At 48.5% G+C, this 14,190-nt stretch overlaps 2 protein-coding genes across 3 annotated transcripts in view; one reads left to right on the forward strand and one right to left on the reverse strand.

Annotated features, from left to right (window-relative positions):
• The window catches only part of GNL1 (guanine nucleotide binding protein-like 1), a 16,630-nt gene extending 8,792 nt beyond the window's left edge, over positions 1 to 7,838 (reverse strand). Inside the window, exons 1-8 of the mRNA XM_011999067.1 lie at positions 6,214 to 7,838; positions 5,633 to 5,798; positions 5,137 to 5,273; positions 4,846 to 4,997; positions 4,657 to 4,728; positions 3,434 to 3,641; positions 3,168 to 3,263; positions 2,545 to 2,739 (exon numbers count right to left, since the gene is read on the reverse strand). Of these exons, the coding sequence (XP_011854457.1) occupies positions 2,545 to 2,739; positions 3,168 to 3,263; positions 3,434 to 3,641; positions 4,657 to 4,728; positions 4,846 to 4,997; positions 5,137 to 5,273; positions 5,633 to 5,798; positions 6,214 to 6,286 (1,099 nt within the window). The 5' untranslated portion in view covers positions 6,287 to 7,838. The remainder of the gene's footprint in view (positions 1 to 2,544; positions 2,740 to 3,167; positions 3,264 to 3,433; positions 3,642 to 4,656; positions 4,729 to 4,845; positions 4,998 to 5,136; positions 5,274 to 5,632; positions 5,799 to 6,213) is intronic.
• On the forward strand, positions 6,795 to 13,868 carry PRR3 (proline rich 3). 2 transcript variants are annotated; one of them, XM_011999065.1, is made up of 4 exons: positions 6,795 to 7,552; positions 8,284 to 8,346; positions 11,992 to 12,282; positions 12,542 to 13,868. In XM_011999065.1, the coding sequence occupies exons 1-4, from the start codon at positions 7,447 to 7,449 to the stop codon at positions 12,646 to 12,648; spliced, it is 567 nt and encodes a 188-aa protein (XP_011854455.1). In that variant the 5' UTR covers positions 6,795 to 7,446; the 3' UTR covers positions 12,649 to 13,868. The 2 variants fall into 2 exon arrangements, with proteins under 2 accessions (XP_011854455.1, XP_011854456.1); XM_011999066.1 differs by lacking the exon at positions 8,284 to 8,346.
• The last annotated feature ends 322 nt before the right edge of the window (positions 13,869 to 14,190 follow it).

Raw genomic sequence — 14,190 nt, forward strand, 5'->3', positions numbered from 1 at the left:
CTCCGCCTCCAGGATTCAAGCGATTATCCTGTCTCACCCTCCTGAGTAGCTGGGACTACAGGTATGCACCACCACGCACGGTTAATTTTTTGTATTTTTTGGTAGAGACAGGGTTTCACCATGTTGGCCAGGCTGGTCTCAAATGCTTGGCCTCAGGTGATTCACCTGCCTCCGCCTCCTAAAAGGCTGGGATTATAGGTGTGAGCCACTGTGCCCAGCCTAATTCCATGGCTTTAAATACCATATATATCCATCAATGGCTCCCCAAATTTAAATCTTTCCCAAACTCAAATTTCTATCCCCTTCTCTCCCCTAAGCTGCTGACTACTTGCCCACTGCCTATTCAACATCTCCACTACGGACATTTAAAAAGAATCTGAAATTTAATTTCTGATTCCCCTCTCCTCCCCAAAGCCTTCAAATCTGCTTCTCCCCTAGTCTTCCCATCTCAATATTTCCAGTTGCTCAAGACAAAAACCTGGGAGTCCTTCTTTATCCTCACTTTCCTTCATGTGCCAACTGCAAACCATTAGCAATCTCATTTTCTCTACCTTCAAAATATATCATGCTTCTGGCCCTGTCTCACCACCTCCAGCTCCAGCATCCTACTCTAAGCAACTCTTATTTCTCTCCTAGATTACTGAAATAGCCTCAACTGCTCTCTCTGCTCCCTTTCTTGCCCACCTCCCATCATTTATTCTCTACTCAGGAGGTATACTTTTAAGAAACAAAATCAAATCTATCATTCTGCTGTTCAGAAGCTACCCTTGGCTTCTCATGAGACTTGGAATAAAATCCAAAATGGCTGTCACAGCCTCAGGGCTCTACATGATGTGGGCCCTGGCGATCTTGCTGACCTCATTCCCAATACTCTATCCTGGCTCCCATACTTCAATCTTCCAGGCACTCTTGCTGGTCCTAGAATCTCCAAGCCCATTCCTTCCTCAAGACCCTTTCCCCACAGTTCTGAATGGCTCACTTCATCTCATCAACCAGTTCTCTCCTCAGGGAGGTTTTCCCTGAGCACCTCTCCTTTCAGTCAGTCTCTATCCCCTTTCGTTGCTTTATTGCCTTCACTGCCCCTACATGATTTCGGATCACAAAACCTATTTACTCACAAGAAAATAACCTCCATGAATATACAAACCTTTCTGCCATTTTCACAGCAGTATGTCCCATCCCTAGAATATCTGGCACCTGGTAAGCGTTCAGTACATATTTGTTGAATGGGTAAATGAATGAGAGCTGGAAGGAAATCCAAACTCAGAGGTGCCTGTGCCACAGCAAACTCCCTCTCACACCACCTGGAATAGCGACCAGCTAAAGCAGAGCCTGCTAAGAGAGGGAACAGAGGCTCCTTGTGAGGGGAAGCCTAGGATCAGAAGTCAGGGAAGGGACAGCCAGATGAAATGACTGGAAAGAGGAGCAATGAGGCAGGTTCTTCCAAAGACAAAAAGGACACTAAGAGATAAGTCAGGGCACTTCCAAGGAGTCCAACTACCTACTCCACATTCCCTAATTTCTTCTGGGTTGGGCCTCATTTGGTTCCAATATCACCTCAGACACCACAACTTGTCCAGGGTCTCTTCTTACCTCTCCTACCCTAAATGAAGACAGGCCCTGGGTCCTAATGATACATTCCTTTTTCCTCCACTGTGAGCTGAGACAAAGCTCTTAAGAGGAGATTCTCCTTGGCAACAAACTTAAAGGGTTAAAACCTAGAAGAAAACTAATACTTGCTGAGCTCCTACTACGATTTGATGATCACTGTACTACAGACTAATTACTACGATTCAAATAGTTTATATAAACCACTTAAAACAGTGCCTGTTACATAGTAAGCACCATATAAACACTAAGTTTTAACAATGATAATTATTACTGTTATCACTATTTGTCAGATATTCTTAGGCTCTCTCAACACTATTCCCGTCATTCCTCACATCCATTCTTTTTAAAGACAGGGTCTCACTCTGTCAGCCAGGCTGGAGTGCAGTGGCACAATCACAGCTCACTGCAGCCTTGAACTCCTGGGCTAAGTGATCCTCCTGCCTCAGCCCCTGAAGTAACATGGACTACAGGCACACACCACCACACTTGGCTATATTTTTTTTATCTTTTGTAAAGTTGGGGTTTCACTATATTGCCCAGACTGGTCTTGAGCTCCTGGTCTCAAGCAATCCTCCCACCTCAGCCTCCCAAAGCACTGGGACTATAGGCATAAGCTCTCACAAATGGCCCACATCCATTCTTTTAATCAGGTATCAATGGCCTTTTTTAAAAAAAGTCAAAGTAACTAAGACTCAGAGTAGCAAAATCACTTGCTCAAGACCTCACAGCTGAGAAGAGGCTGAATTTAACCCAGGCTGTCAATGATCCCTCCACTGCAGCAGATGCTTCTTCTGCCTTGCCCACCACCACTGGCAGAGATCACCCCTCAGACACCCTGGGGCCTAATGAAACATGATCACCCTCTCTCTTTTCCAAATATGAAAACTCTGTACCTCCTTGGAGGCCACCACGCACAAGCTGCCACTTCCTTACCCACACAGCCGATGGTCACCACCCCATCCTTGTAGCGCTCTCGGGTTGGGCCGGTTGGCTCCATTGCTGAATCAGTCTGCTGCTCCACCAAGACTGCTGGGCCATCGTCCTCTTCCTCCTCCTCCCCGGAGCCATTACCCCAGGTGGCCCCCGCTACATCCCGAGCAATCTTCTCCCGCCAGCTGCTCAAGTCCACTGCTCAAAGAAGGAGAAGATTAAAGAGGTCCTCCCCAGGGCTGCTGTGTATGATGGCACATACTGTGCCTTGCAGCCTGCACAGATTATGTAACTGGCACCCTCTGGAGGTGTACAGTGCCAACCTGAACAAGAGCAGGTCAGAGAATCTCCCAAAAGTCACTTGATCCCACCCTCCCTGGAATCATGCACATCTCTCTGAGCTTCTGAAAAGTACTAGGAAGGCTAAAGGCAGCAAGCCACTGAGGCTCCCGACTACTTGCTGCCTCTCGTCCCACCAGGTCAGTCTGCTCCTTATTCTGTCCCTTCCCCGGCTTCTTGCACATCTCCACCATACAGCGGGTGGCTTCAGGAAAGGTGAGCAAAATGATTCTGCGTCTTGGGTCTTCCCCATGTCCTCCTACAGCCCCCCTCTAAGGGCCACATACCTTTCCCCACAGTGATGGCTTCACAGGCTCTCAGCAACTGCTCTGGCCCCAGGGCCCGAGTCCATCCTCTCCCCCGCCTCCGACTCTTCTTCAAGACTGAGATCAGAAGGCACAAAAGGATTGGCACATGGGCTTAGGCCTCTCATCTCTCCCACCACCCTTAGGCCTAAGACCAGGTGCCCCCTTGTCAACAAGCCTCTCTGTTCTCCCCTTTGTCCCCTGCCAACTCACCTCTCCCAAGCTGCCCTCTCTCATTGCCCACTCACCACTACTAGGGTCCTGTGGGGTGCGGGGGTCCCGAGGGAAAGAGGTGAAAAGGACGACATGGAGCTGGGGATAGTGTTGATGGAAATAATGCTTCCAGGCAACCACAAGAGCTGGCGGGGCCAGATCCACCTTGTTCAAAACCAGCACCAGGGCCAGCCCAAGTTCTCCAGTCACATACTCATAAAGTGCTGGCGGGAAATTCACAACCTAGGACAGGGTTGATAAGAAGATGGAGCAGTGAAAGGTCAACCCAGAGTTCTCTGCCTCCAGCTCCCCACTTAGCAGGCATAGCTCAGAGACAAGGCCCTGGTGGTAGCAGATTCTGGGCTAAAAACTATAAACCAGCCAAACTGAAAAAGGAAGACAAAACAGGGGTTAGTAATATTTCTGAGTCTCAGGGAGCTTCCTATAGGTCATGATTAGACATGGAAATGAACCCAAAACAAGACAAGGAAACAGCGTCACTTAGCACACTGAGGTAAAGGCTGGGATCGGAAATAGGGATGGGTGTTAGAGTAACAATTAGTCTGCTTTTGTGTGCGCACAACTATATAAGTGTGTATACATGCAAGTACATGCACTCGTGTGCATGTTCGTGTGTTAACAATGTGACTGTGAACATGTGTGCAAACATGCCTGTGTATATTGATGTGCACATGATGTATGTGTCAGTACATGTGTGTGTGTACACATTGTTAAGGACCTCCAACCTAAACGGTCCTCACAGACCTCCCTTTCTCCCACTGGAGGACAAGAGTGAAGTTGCAGAGCTAGGATTCATACAGGGCAGTCCAGCAGCAGTCTACAGCCTTAACTACTACTCTACGATTCCAGGTGGGTTCTGTAGCAACTGATGCGGCAGTACTAAAGAAATGAGATAAGGAAGAAAGGGCATCTTGGGGCTGGGCAGGAGGAAGCCCCCAATTGCATTCATAGAACCCCTGGAGCTCCACACTTGGATTTTCTGTTGGTCTAACTGTGATGAGTTAAAGGATAGGACATGGCTGTTTTGAAGAGGAGAGTGAGCTGGCCAAGGGAGGAGTGACAGGCTATAAGAGAGAATAAAAAACTGAGTTCCTAACTGCACACATCAGCACTAGGCAGAGGTCAGAAAGACAGGAAAATAGATACCTCTCTGTCTCCCAACTCTTGCCTCTGACCTTTGCCCCTGAAAAACCTTTCTCCCTCCTCCTCCTTGCCCAACCTTATTCCTAGTACTCACTGGATGTCGGATATCAGTGATAAGCAGGACGATGTCAGACATCTCTAACACCCGCCACAGCTGCCTCCATGTCTAAAAAGACAAGATCAGGAAGAGAACCTGAACACAGAGTCCCTCTCAAGCCTGATCCCAAGCCAATTTGACCACTGGTCACTATGCCCCACTCCTGTCCCTAGAGTACACTGTCACCTCCAGATTGTGCTCAAAGTAGCTGAGTTTCTCAGAGGAGTAAGCCCCATGAATCTTCCCAAGATACTCTTGGAAGCTCCGTTCCTCCTGGCTCATTAGTTGCTCCTTGGACATCTCATAGCTCCAAGGAGGACGTCGAGGAAAGTCCAGAACTGGGAAATCAGGAAAAAGTCCAAGTGTGAGGGAATTTTCAGGATTCAAGAGTACATCCCAGACCCCTCCATCCTCACACTAGGCTCTTACCTTTCCAAACTCCTTCCCCAGCCCAATACTTGTCTTGCCCTCACTCACCTGAGCCAGGCTGATAGACCTCCCGGATGTCCAGCTCCAACACCTCAGCACTGACCGGCTGTAGAACTTGCTCCCGGGCTGCTCTCTTTCTCCTCTCTACCTCCTCTCTGCTGTCTCTCTCAAAATGCAGTCGGTATCTAAGGGAACAGGGACCGAGACATCCAGCGCAATCCTGTGGCCACAAACTCCTATTTTCTCCCCTCTTGGACAATCAACTTCGCAAAGCATTCTCTCGTCGTTCAAGTCTCCTCTCTCAAGTCAGCCTTCCCCCAAGTCCTTCTTTCAGGCAATACTCAGCCTCCTCCTTCTAAAAGCCCAACTCTCTCCAGCCCCTCTGGAAAGCAAGATTGTGGCCCGCACTGGGGAGCCGAGGGGCTAGCGGAGAACTGTGGCATCGCAGGCCCACCGTCTTCACCAGCAGCAGCCCGCTTTCCCCCAAAGCTCTGACTTCCGGGTAGGCGGGAAAGCCGGGACCAGCGCCCCCTCCCACCCTCACCGATTTGGGTCGTAGCCTCGTGGACCCAGCCCCTGAGAAGGCTGCTGGTTAAGCCTGCGGATATGATGGGTCACAGACTCCCCGTCCGAGGTGTCTGTCTGTTCCTCTCGCCGCTCCCGGCTCCCGCTGCGGCTGTTGGAACTGGAGCGCAGCCCATCTTGAAGCCCTGCGGGGAGGGGCCGGTGACGCCAGTGCTGGCCAGCTCTCAGGGGCCATAAGACCCTCTCCCCCACCGGTCTGACTCTTCTTCATCCCACTCAACTTCTTCCGACGCTCTGTCCTCCCAACCACCCTATTCGGGACCCTCCCGGATGTGCGTGGGGGGGAATCACTCCTCCAGGGAGCAGTAGGGACGGCGCCCCGTGCGAGCTGGAGGGATTCCCCTCCCCCAACTCTCCATCCTTCTCCACCCCTTCCAGATGTAGGGGGGTGGGCTGGGAGATCCCCTCCGCGATAGGCCGCGAGGGTTGGCGCGGTCCCACGACCCCCTCCCACGACCCCCAGAGGTGCAGCGGGCACACCCCTCCTTCCAGCTGTGCGGAAGCCCGAGCCCCGCCTCCTCCTCCAGCTCCCGCACTGACCTCTCTTCCGCTCCCGTTTGTCCTGCAACTGCTTCTTCTTCTGCTTCACGCTGAAGGGCTTCTTCCTCGGCATGGCCCGGACCAGTCACCTGGCCCGCCCTCCGCCGAGCTCCTGCCGCCTCAACTGACTGCCCCCCGGGGCAGTCCCCGCCGCAGGGGCCCGGGACCCTAGAGGAGGCGGAGCTAGCAGGTGACGTCAGCGGGCGGGCCCGACCGAATTGCCGCCGCGGCGGCGATGGAAGGCGGACAGGGGAGATACACAGTCACTTCCCTCCAGGAGCGAGGCGAAAGGATGATGCGGGGTGGGCTACTGGCACGTGAGAGCCAGTGGCACCGAGAGAGCACCCCGGCGGCGAGGAAGGAGGCGCGCGTGGGAGGACCAGGCTAACTCCGTCACGGACGCTACCAACTCGCGTTCGGAGGAGGGGGGAGCGCGTGTCATCACTACCTTGCGCTCCCGGGAGAAGCTACCACTCACCTGGAGGGGGCGGCGGAGCGGAGGGCGGGGCCTACTACCTAGGGGAGAGGAGGAGTGGACACGTTGAGGCTACACTCCCAACCCCCGGGCTTGACCTTAGTGGAAAGCCGAGACTGTGCGTCCCGGAAATGAAGCCAGGTTGCTGGGCTACACCGGGGGCACGGTCAGAGGTCTTTAGGGGAGGGCGGCGGTCTGAAGAGTCCTGGCTGCCGACCTGCTGGGACCCAAATTCCTTGTGGGAACGATGATAAGGAGCAGGTTTACAGATCAGAAGTGCAAAAGCGGGCGAGAAGCGAAACCCAGGCGGGACAAGGGCTTTTGGAGGGAGGTCAAAGGGCACAAAGTTGTGCCTGCAGCTGTTACCATAGTAACCGAGGACCGGATGTGGCGATCTTACGGTGCGACAGTCCTCTTCTCAGGCCTTCTGGCCCGAGAGCCTGTTGACTCTGTGACACACTCTGAGGAGCTGGTTGTGGTGTTTTCCAGCGAGCGAAGAAGAGAGGAATTTTTTCAAAGCATTTATAGAAACGCAGCAAAGGGAAGGTGTGAGGTTGCCGCCATGCCTGGCAGAGACAGAGAGAAGCAGTTTACTCCAGAATGCGGCCGCCACAGATGTTCTCCGCAACCTTCCGGAAGTGGAATGGTGGGAGCTTCGGCATTGCTGCCCACCGACCCCCCGGAAGCGGAAACAGAATCCCCGCGTGCCCCTTCCTCACTACCTTCTAAATCCCGCTGCAGCCATTGCCGCAGCCACGATGCCGAAACGAAAGAAGCAGAATCAGCACCAGCCACCGACACAGCAGCAACCCCCACTGCCTGAGCGGGAAGAGACTGGAGATGAGGAGGATGGGAGTCCCATCGGTGAGGGGTCAGGGAGGGATGTGCACATGCCTGTCAAGCCCGTCCGGGCGAAGGGCTAGGGGCTAATAAGGTGCGAAGGAAGGGGCTCTAACGGAAGGAGGAAGGGCGCACGCGCTGGGTAGGGATGGCAGCAGGGCTGTCTCAAATGGAGCCTTGAACCAGGAGTTCTCTTACTGGAACCGTCAACCTCAATACGGCCCCAAACCTTTCTGGAGAAGGCGGGGGTGGAGAGAGTAAAGAGCTCTTTTGCGCAGCCGCAGAACAGTAGGGGAAAGGGGCAGTAGAGATGTTGCAGATTGCGATGACTGGGTTGACAGTTTGTATCCGGATTTTGACTGAAAAGGTACAGGTGCCGCTTTCTCTAAACTAGTCCTTTGGCCGAGTGAAAGGAGAAGAGAACTGACTGGCCAGCAGTTAAGGTGAGGGATTGGTTTATGTCTGGAGACACTTAGGTTGTTTTGGATAGCGACGGTACGGTGAGGAAAAGAAAAAGTTGTCAGTATCTTTTCCTGCATTATCGCCTTTGATTGAATATCTACTTTTTGCAAACCCTGAAACAGCTTTGCAGAAAAAAGAGCAGATAGATGGGGTGAGAACTCCTAAGACTGCTGAAAATATACCTGACTTTACTGGTTGAATTAAGAAATGAGTAATACAAGAAAAACGCCTAAGAACAGAATCATCAGTCCTTTAATCCATTCTGATGACCATATTTTCATGTCTGCTCTTAGGACCACCCAGCCTTCTGGGCCCTCCCCCCATGGCCAATGGAAAACCTGGCGACCCTAAGTCAGGTGAGGAGGAAGGGGCCCTGATCCTTGTATTAGGTCGCGGATAAGACAGCAAGGGAGGGGATAAAACCCAGGAAGGACTTAAAAATCAAAAGATCAGGGATTCCATCCCTAAATGAATGGAGAGAAGTTGTATATTTGCTGACTGAAAAACTCAATGTTGTAAAAATGTCACTTCTTCCCAAATTGATGTATAGACTTCATGCATTCCAAGTCAGAACACCCATAATGCTTTTGTGGAAATACACAGTATTATAGGGAAATGCAAAATATCAAGGTGAGAGACTGTCAAAACAATCTTGAAGTGGGAGGGCGTACTATGAATATCAAGATTTGTAAGCTGGGCATGGTGGCATATGCCTGTGGTCCCAGCTACTCAGGAGGCTGAGGTAGGAGGATCCTTTGAGCCCAGGAGTTTTTGAGGCCACTTGGGCAACATAGTGAGATCCTGTCTATAAAAACAACAAGAAGGAAAAAAGACTTACTATAAAGCTACAGTAGTTACAACGATGCGGTTTGGACACAATGATAGACATAAGTCAACAGGACTTATGTCCCGAAGAGTCCAATAACAGGCCCAAACAGGCCCATCATTTATGATGAAGATGGAACTGGAAAGTTGGTCTTTTCAATAAATGATATTGGATCAATTGGATATTCATGTTAAAAAATGGAATTTCACCTTGTAGTCATAATCATATTGTATAATGGACTGTAGATCTAAGTATAAAAGGTAAGAGAATAATTATTCTAGAAAGTAAATATATTTTCTAAGAGTAGCTAAGAGTTCTTAAACAGACAAGAAATGTAGGTATACACACTAACCATAAAGGAAAGATTGATAAATTGAACTCCGTTAGAAAATATAAATTTGCGGCCAGGTGCAGTGGCTCACACCTGTAATCCCAGCACTTTGGGAGGCCGAGGCGGGCGAATCAGGAGGTCAGGAGTTCAAGACTAGACTGACCAACATAGTGAAACCCCTATCTCTACTAAAAAATACAAAAATTAGCCGGATGTGGTGGTGTGCGCCTGTAATCCCAGCTACTCAGGAGGCTGAGGCAGGAGAATCGCTTGAACCTGGAGGCGGAGGTTGTAGTTAGCCGAGATAGCACCACTGCACTCTAGCCTGGGTGACAGAGTGAGACTGTCTCAAAAGAAAAAAAAAAAGAAAAGAAAATATAAACTTGCCAAATAACGCCATTAAGAAATTAACAGGAAGCTACACAATAGAAGATATCTGCAACAAATATAACCAATAAAGATCCTGTATCTATAATATATAAAGGATTCTTCCAGACAAGCCATTTGAAAAATCGACCAAAAAAAAAAAAAAAAGACACCTTATTAAAATGGAGCTCTAAATGAACTAAAAGTCTAAATCAACAAGTACTCAATATCATTAATCGTCAAGTAAATGCAAGATAAAAATATACCACTTTGAAATTAGAACTCTTGTGTACTGCTGCTGGGATTATAAAATGGTGAAACTACTATGTAAAACAATATGAAGAGATTCCTCTTAAGCAATTAAAAATATGTATGTATGACAAAAAAATTAAAAATAGAACTACCCCAGAACTCCTGCTTCCAGGTATATAGCAAAAAAAAAAAAAAAGGAAAGCAGGGTCTTGACATATTTGCAGACTCATGTTCATAGCAGCAGTATTCACAATAACAAAGAGGTGGAAGCAACCCACATGTCCACTGATGGAAGAATAAACAAAATGTGGCGTGGACATACAATGGAATATTATTCAGCCTTAAAAGGAAGAAAATGCTGTCACATACTACAACATGAATGAACTTTGAGGACTTTATGTTCAGTAAAGACATAGTGTATGATTCTGCTTATCTGAGGTGTCTAAAGTCAAATTCAGGGGCCAGGCGTGGTGCTTCACACCTGTAATCCCAGCACACTGGGAGGCCAAGGCAAGTGGATCACTTGAGGTCAGGAGTTCGAGAACAGCCTGGCCAAAATGGCGAAACCCCATCTCTACTAAAAATAGAAAAACTAGCTGGGCACGGTAGTGCATACCTGTAATCCCAACTACTCAGGTAGCTCAGGCATGAGAATTGCTTGAACCTGGGAGGCAGAGGTTGCAGTGAGTCAAGATTGCACCACTGCACTCCAGCCTGAATGACAGAGTGAGATTGTCAAAACAAAAAATAAAAATAAAGTCAAATTCAAAGAAACAGTAGAGTGGTCGTTACTAGATGCTGGGGGAAGGAAGACAGAAAAGGGGAGTTTTGTTTAATGGGTACAGAGTTTCAGTTTTGCAAGATAAGAAACTTTTGGAGATTGGGCATGGTGGCTTACGCCTGTAATCCCAGCACTTTGGGAGGCCAAGGCAGGCGGATCATGAGATCAGGAATTCGAGACCAGCCTGGCCAACATGGTGAAACCCTATCTCTACTAAAAATACAAAAATTAGCCAGGTGTGGTGGTGGGCACCTGTAATCCCAGCTACTCAGGAGGCTGAGGCAGGAGAATTGCTTGAACCCAGAAGCCGGAAGTGGCAGTGAGCCGAGATCGCGCCACTGCACTCCAGCCCGGGCGACAGAGCGAAACTCCATCTCAAAAAACAAACGAACAAAAACTTGGAGATCTGTTTCACAACAATATGAATATACATAACACTACTGAACTGTACACTTAAAAATAGTTAAAATGGTAAATTTTGTGTATTTTTTACCACAATAAAAAGCAAACAAAACGAGGCATGATGACTCATGCCTGTAATCCCAGCACTTTAGGAGACCAAGGTGGGAGGATCACTTGAGCCCAAGAGTTCAAGACCAGCCTGGGCACTGTGGCAAGACCCAATCTCTCATTAAATAAATAATAATAACCAAACAAAATAACCACCACTTTTCACACTCACCAGAACGGCAAAATTTAAAAATCTAACAATTCTAAGTGTTGTCAAGGCTATAGGACAACTACTGGTGGGAGTGCAAATTGCTATAACCACTATGAAAAAAAATTTGGCATTATGTGTGAAACTTGGGCATAACATATACTTTATAACCCAGCAATACCTCTACTATGTATATACTCAACAGAAATGCATACGTATGTGTAACAACATGTATAAAAATGTTTATAGTGGCATTTCTCGTTATAGCCCCAAACTGGATACCACCCACATGTCCATCATCAGTAGAATGGATAAATAAGTTGTTGTGTATGCATGCAATGGGACTACACTGCAACGAAAATGAATGAACTACTGCTACAGGCAACCTGGATGAATCTCACAAACATGATGTTGAGCGAAAGGAGCCAGACATAAAAGAATGCAGACTGTATGATTCCATTTTTGTGAAGTTCAAAAACAGGCAAAAACTAACCTATGGTGTCAGGATAGTGGTTACCTTTGGGGAGGAGGGTGGGTAATGGGAAAAGGGGCACAAGGGGAGGATCTTTTGAGGTGCTAATAAGGCTTTATCTCTTCACCTGGTGGTGGAAACTCAAGTGTGTCTACTTTGTGATAATTGGGTTGTGCACTTAAAACTGGTGTGTCTTTAAAACTGCTGTTCTTCAATAAAAAAAAATTTTTAAATCAGGGCTTATCAGGATTCAGCTGCCCATTGGTCACCTTTCTGTGTCTTTCTTTCTCTCTCTGTCTCTCTCTCTCTCTCCAGTTCTTCACAGAGGTCCTCCAGGATCAAGGGGACCACTGATTCCACCACTGCTGAGTCTCCCACCTCCTCCTTGGGGTAGAGGCCCAATTCGGAGAGGCCTTGGCCCTAGGTCTAGCCCATATGGTCGTGGTTGGTGGGGAGTCAATGTTGAACCTCCTTTTCCGGGGCCAGGTCATGGGGGTCCCACCAGGGGAAGCTTTCACAAAGAACAGAGAAACCCTCGAAGGCTCAAAAGCTGGTCTCTTATCAAGAATACCTGCCCGCCCAAGGATGACCCCCAGGTTATAGAAGGTGAGGTCCATTTTGTTACGCCCATTACTCCCAGAGTGACCTAATTTTCAGAAGATCATTCATGATCTTTGGGCTTTCCTTTTTGCTTTTGAAGCAGAAGTAGACCTGAATGTTATTTCTCCCAGGAGAAAAACTACCATTCCAAAATACCTGGAAATGGTAGGGGGTAGAAAATCAGTTCTCCTTCTGTCTCTGCTTTTCATCATATTTGTTTTCTTTGTTGCTCAAATTTTTAACTTTAATTTTCACTTGTTCACAGACAAATCCGACCGCCCTGTCTGCCGACATTTTGCCAAAAAGGGTCACTGTCGATATGAGGACCTCTGTGCCTTCTACCATCCAGGCGTCAATGGACCTCCTCTGTGAGACTGTGCCTTCCCATCCAGGCTGGAAGGAGCTCTCTGTGACCTAGCGGCCATGTATTTCTCTGTAGCCCTGTAATGGCTACTGTGAGGCTCTTCCAGCACCCTCAGTCAGTGACACACCCACCCCATCCACCACCTCCCCAGTTTGGGGTCCAGAGTTGTGTTGCGTCACTGGTGCGCGGTGTATGCGCTTTCTTCTGATCCAGCCTTTAGAGACTTGCCTTTGGGACCCATCTTTGCTCCCTTAAGTTGCCTCCTGGATCTTCTTTCCCATCATCAAATGACTGCTGAACAGGAAACCTCTTTGGTGCTGTTTCTTGTGCATCTGTCCACCTGTTCCCCAGTACTGCCCTCAATTCCTGAGAGCCCTGGAGCGGTTTCCTACCATTCCCTTCTTTTAGCTGCTTGTTTTAAGTCCTTTTTATGTGACATTCCCTACCCCCAATGTTGTCAGCTGCTTGTGAAACTCAGCCAGGTTGTCTAACCTGGGGTCAAGTTTGGGTGACTGGTGCAGTTACTTCCTAAAAGGCCACTCTCCCTGCTTTTGGATTTCGTAGTTTCTCTGTCAGTAGCATGATCCCCACCACCGTGGTCTATGATCACCGTGCTTTGTGAAACTGTGCATCCCCTTGTAGCCTCTCTCAGTGTCTGTGGCATTTTTGTGACTTCCCAGCACTAGAATAAGTTTTCCTGCCAAAACGAGTGAGGCGCTTGACGCCCTCTGGACTTTCCCACTTCCCAACATGGAAGAATTGTGAACTTTCCATCAGACTGCCTCCCTGGCCCTCCCCATTCTTCTCCTGTTGGTTACTCTGGGTCTGACACAGGCCCATGAGATGTCTTATAAAGCATCCAATGGCTTTATCCTACCTAGATCCCTTCCAGCCCATTTTACTTAGACTATGTCATTGTGAGGCCACCAGTCCTTTCATTTGAATTCTGTGAATCTCCACCTTGCCTATCTTTGGGTGGAACCTGGACAGTACTGTCGCCTTCTTCCAACCCTCTTCCCCTACATCCCTGGCACTGGTTGTTTTCTGTGAAAACAGCAGTGAACAGGTTCAGTTTTGAACTGGCCCTGAGGAAACAGGTCAGGAGTTGTATTGGCAAGAGGGAGGGATGAGAGTTGTTGGAGAACTGAGAATGAGGTGTTTTTTTTTTTTCTTTTTAACATTTTTTTATATTAGTAATAAATGCAGTGGAAACCAGCATTTTCTTTAATCCCTGTGTTCTAGTCATCTCTGGAGGTACAGATGAAGCTGTTCTCACCTGGTGGAGTCAGCTCATTCTTTAGTTCATACACACTAGTGATGGGGAAAGACAAAGCTTAAGGTTCTTCCAGGCTGAAAAAACCAATGGAGGTTCCATTGGCCTGTAGGCATCAACCAGACCAAGCTGCCTTATGTTCAAGGGCAAAGTTTTGTAAGAAAAAGGAAAGGCCAGGTGTCTGTGGAGTTATTTTTAAGTATTTTACTTGGCAGAGTTTGTGTTTATGGAGTGGTAATGATGAAGGAGTCTTTCAGCAGCAATTTGCAGAGTGCCT

The sequence above is a fragment of the Mandrillus leucophaeus genome, unplaced genomic scaffold, assembly GCF_000951045.1.
Source record: "Mandrillus leucophaeus isolate KB7577 unplaced genomic scaffold, Mleu.le_1.0 Scaffold581, whole genome shotgun sequence".
In the NCBI taxonomy this organism is placed as follows: domain Eukaryota; kingdom Metazoa; phylum Chordata; class Mammalia; order Primates; family Cercopithecidae; genus Mandrillus; species Mandrillus leucophaeus.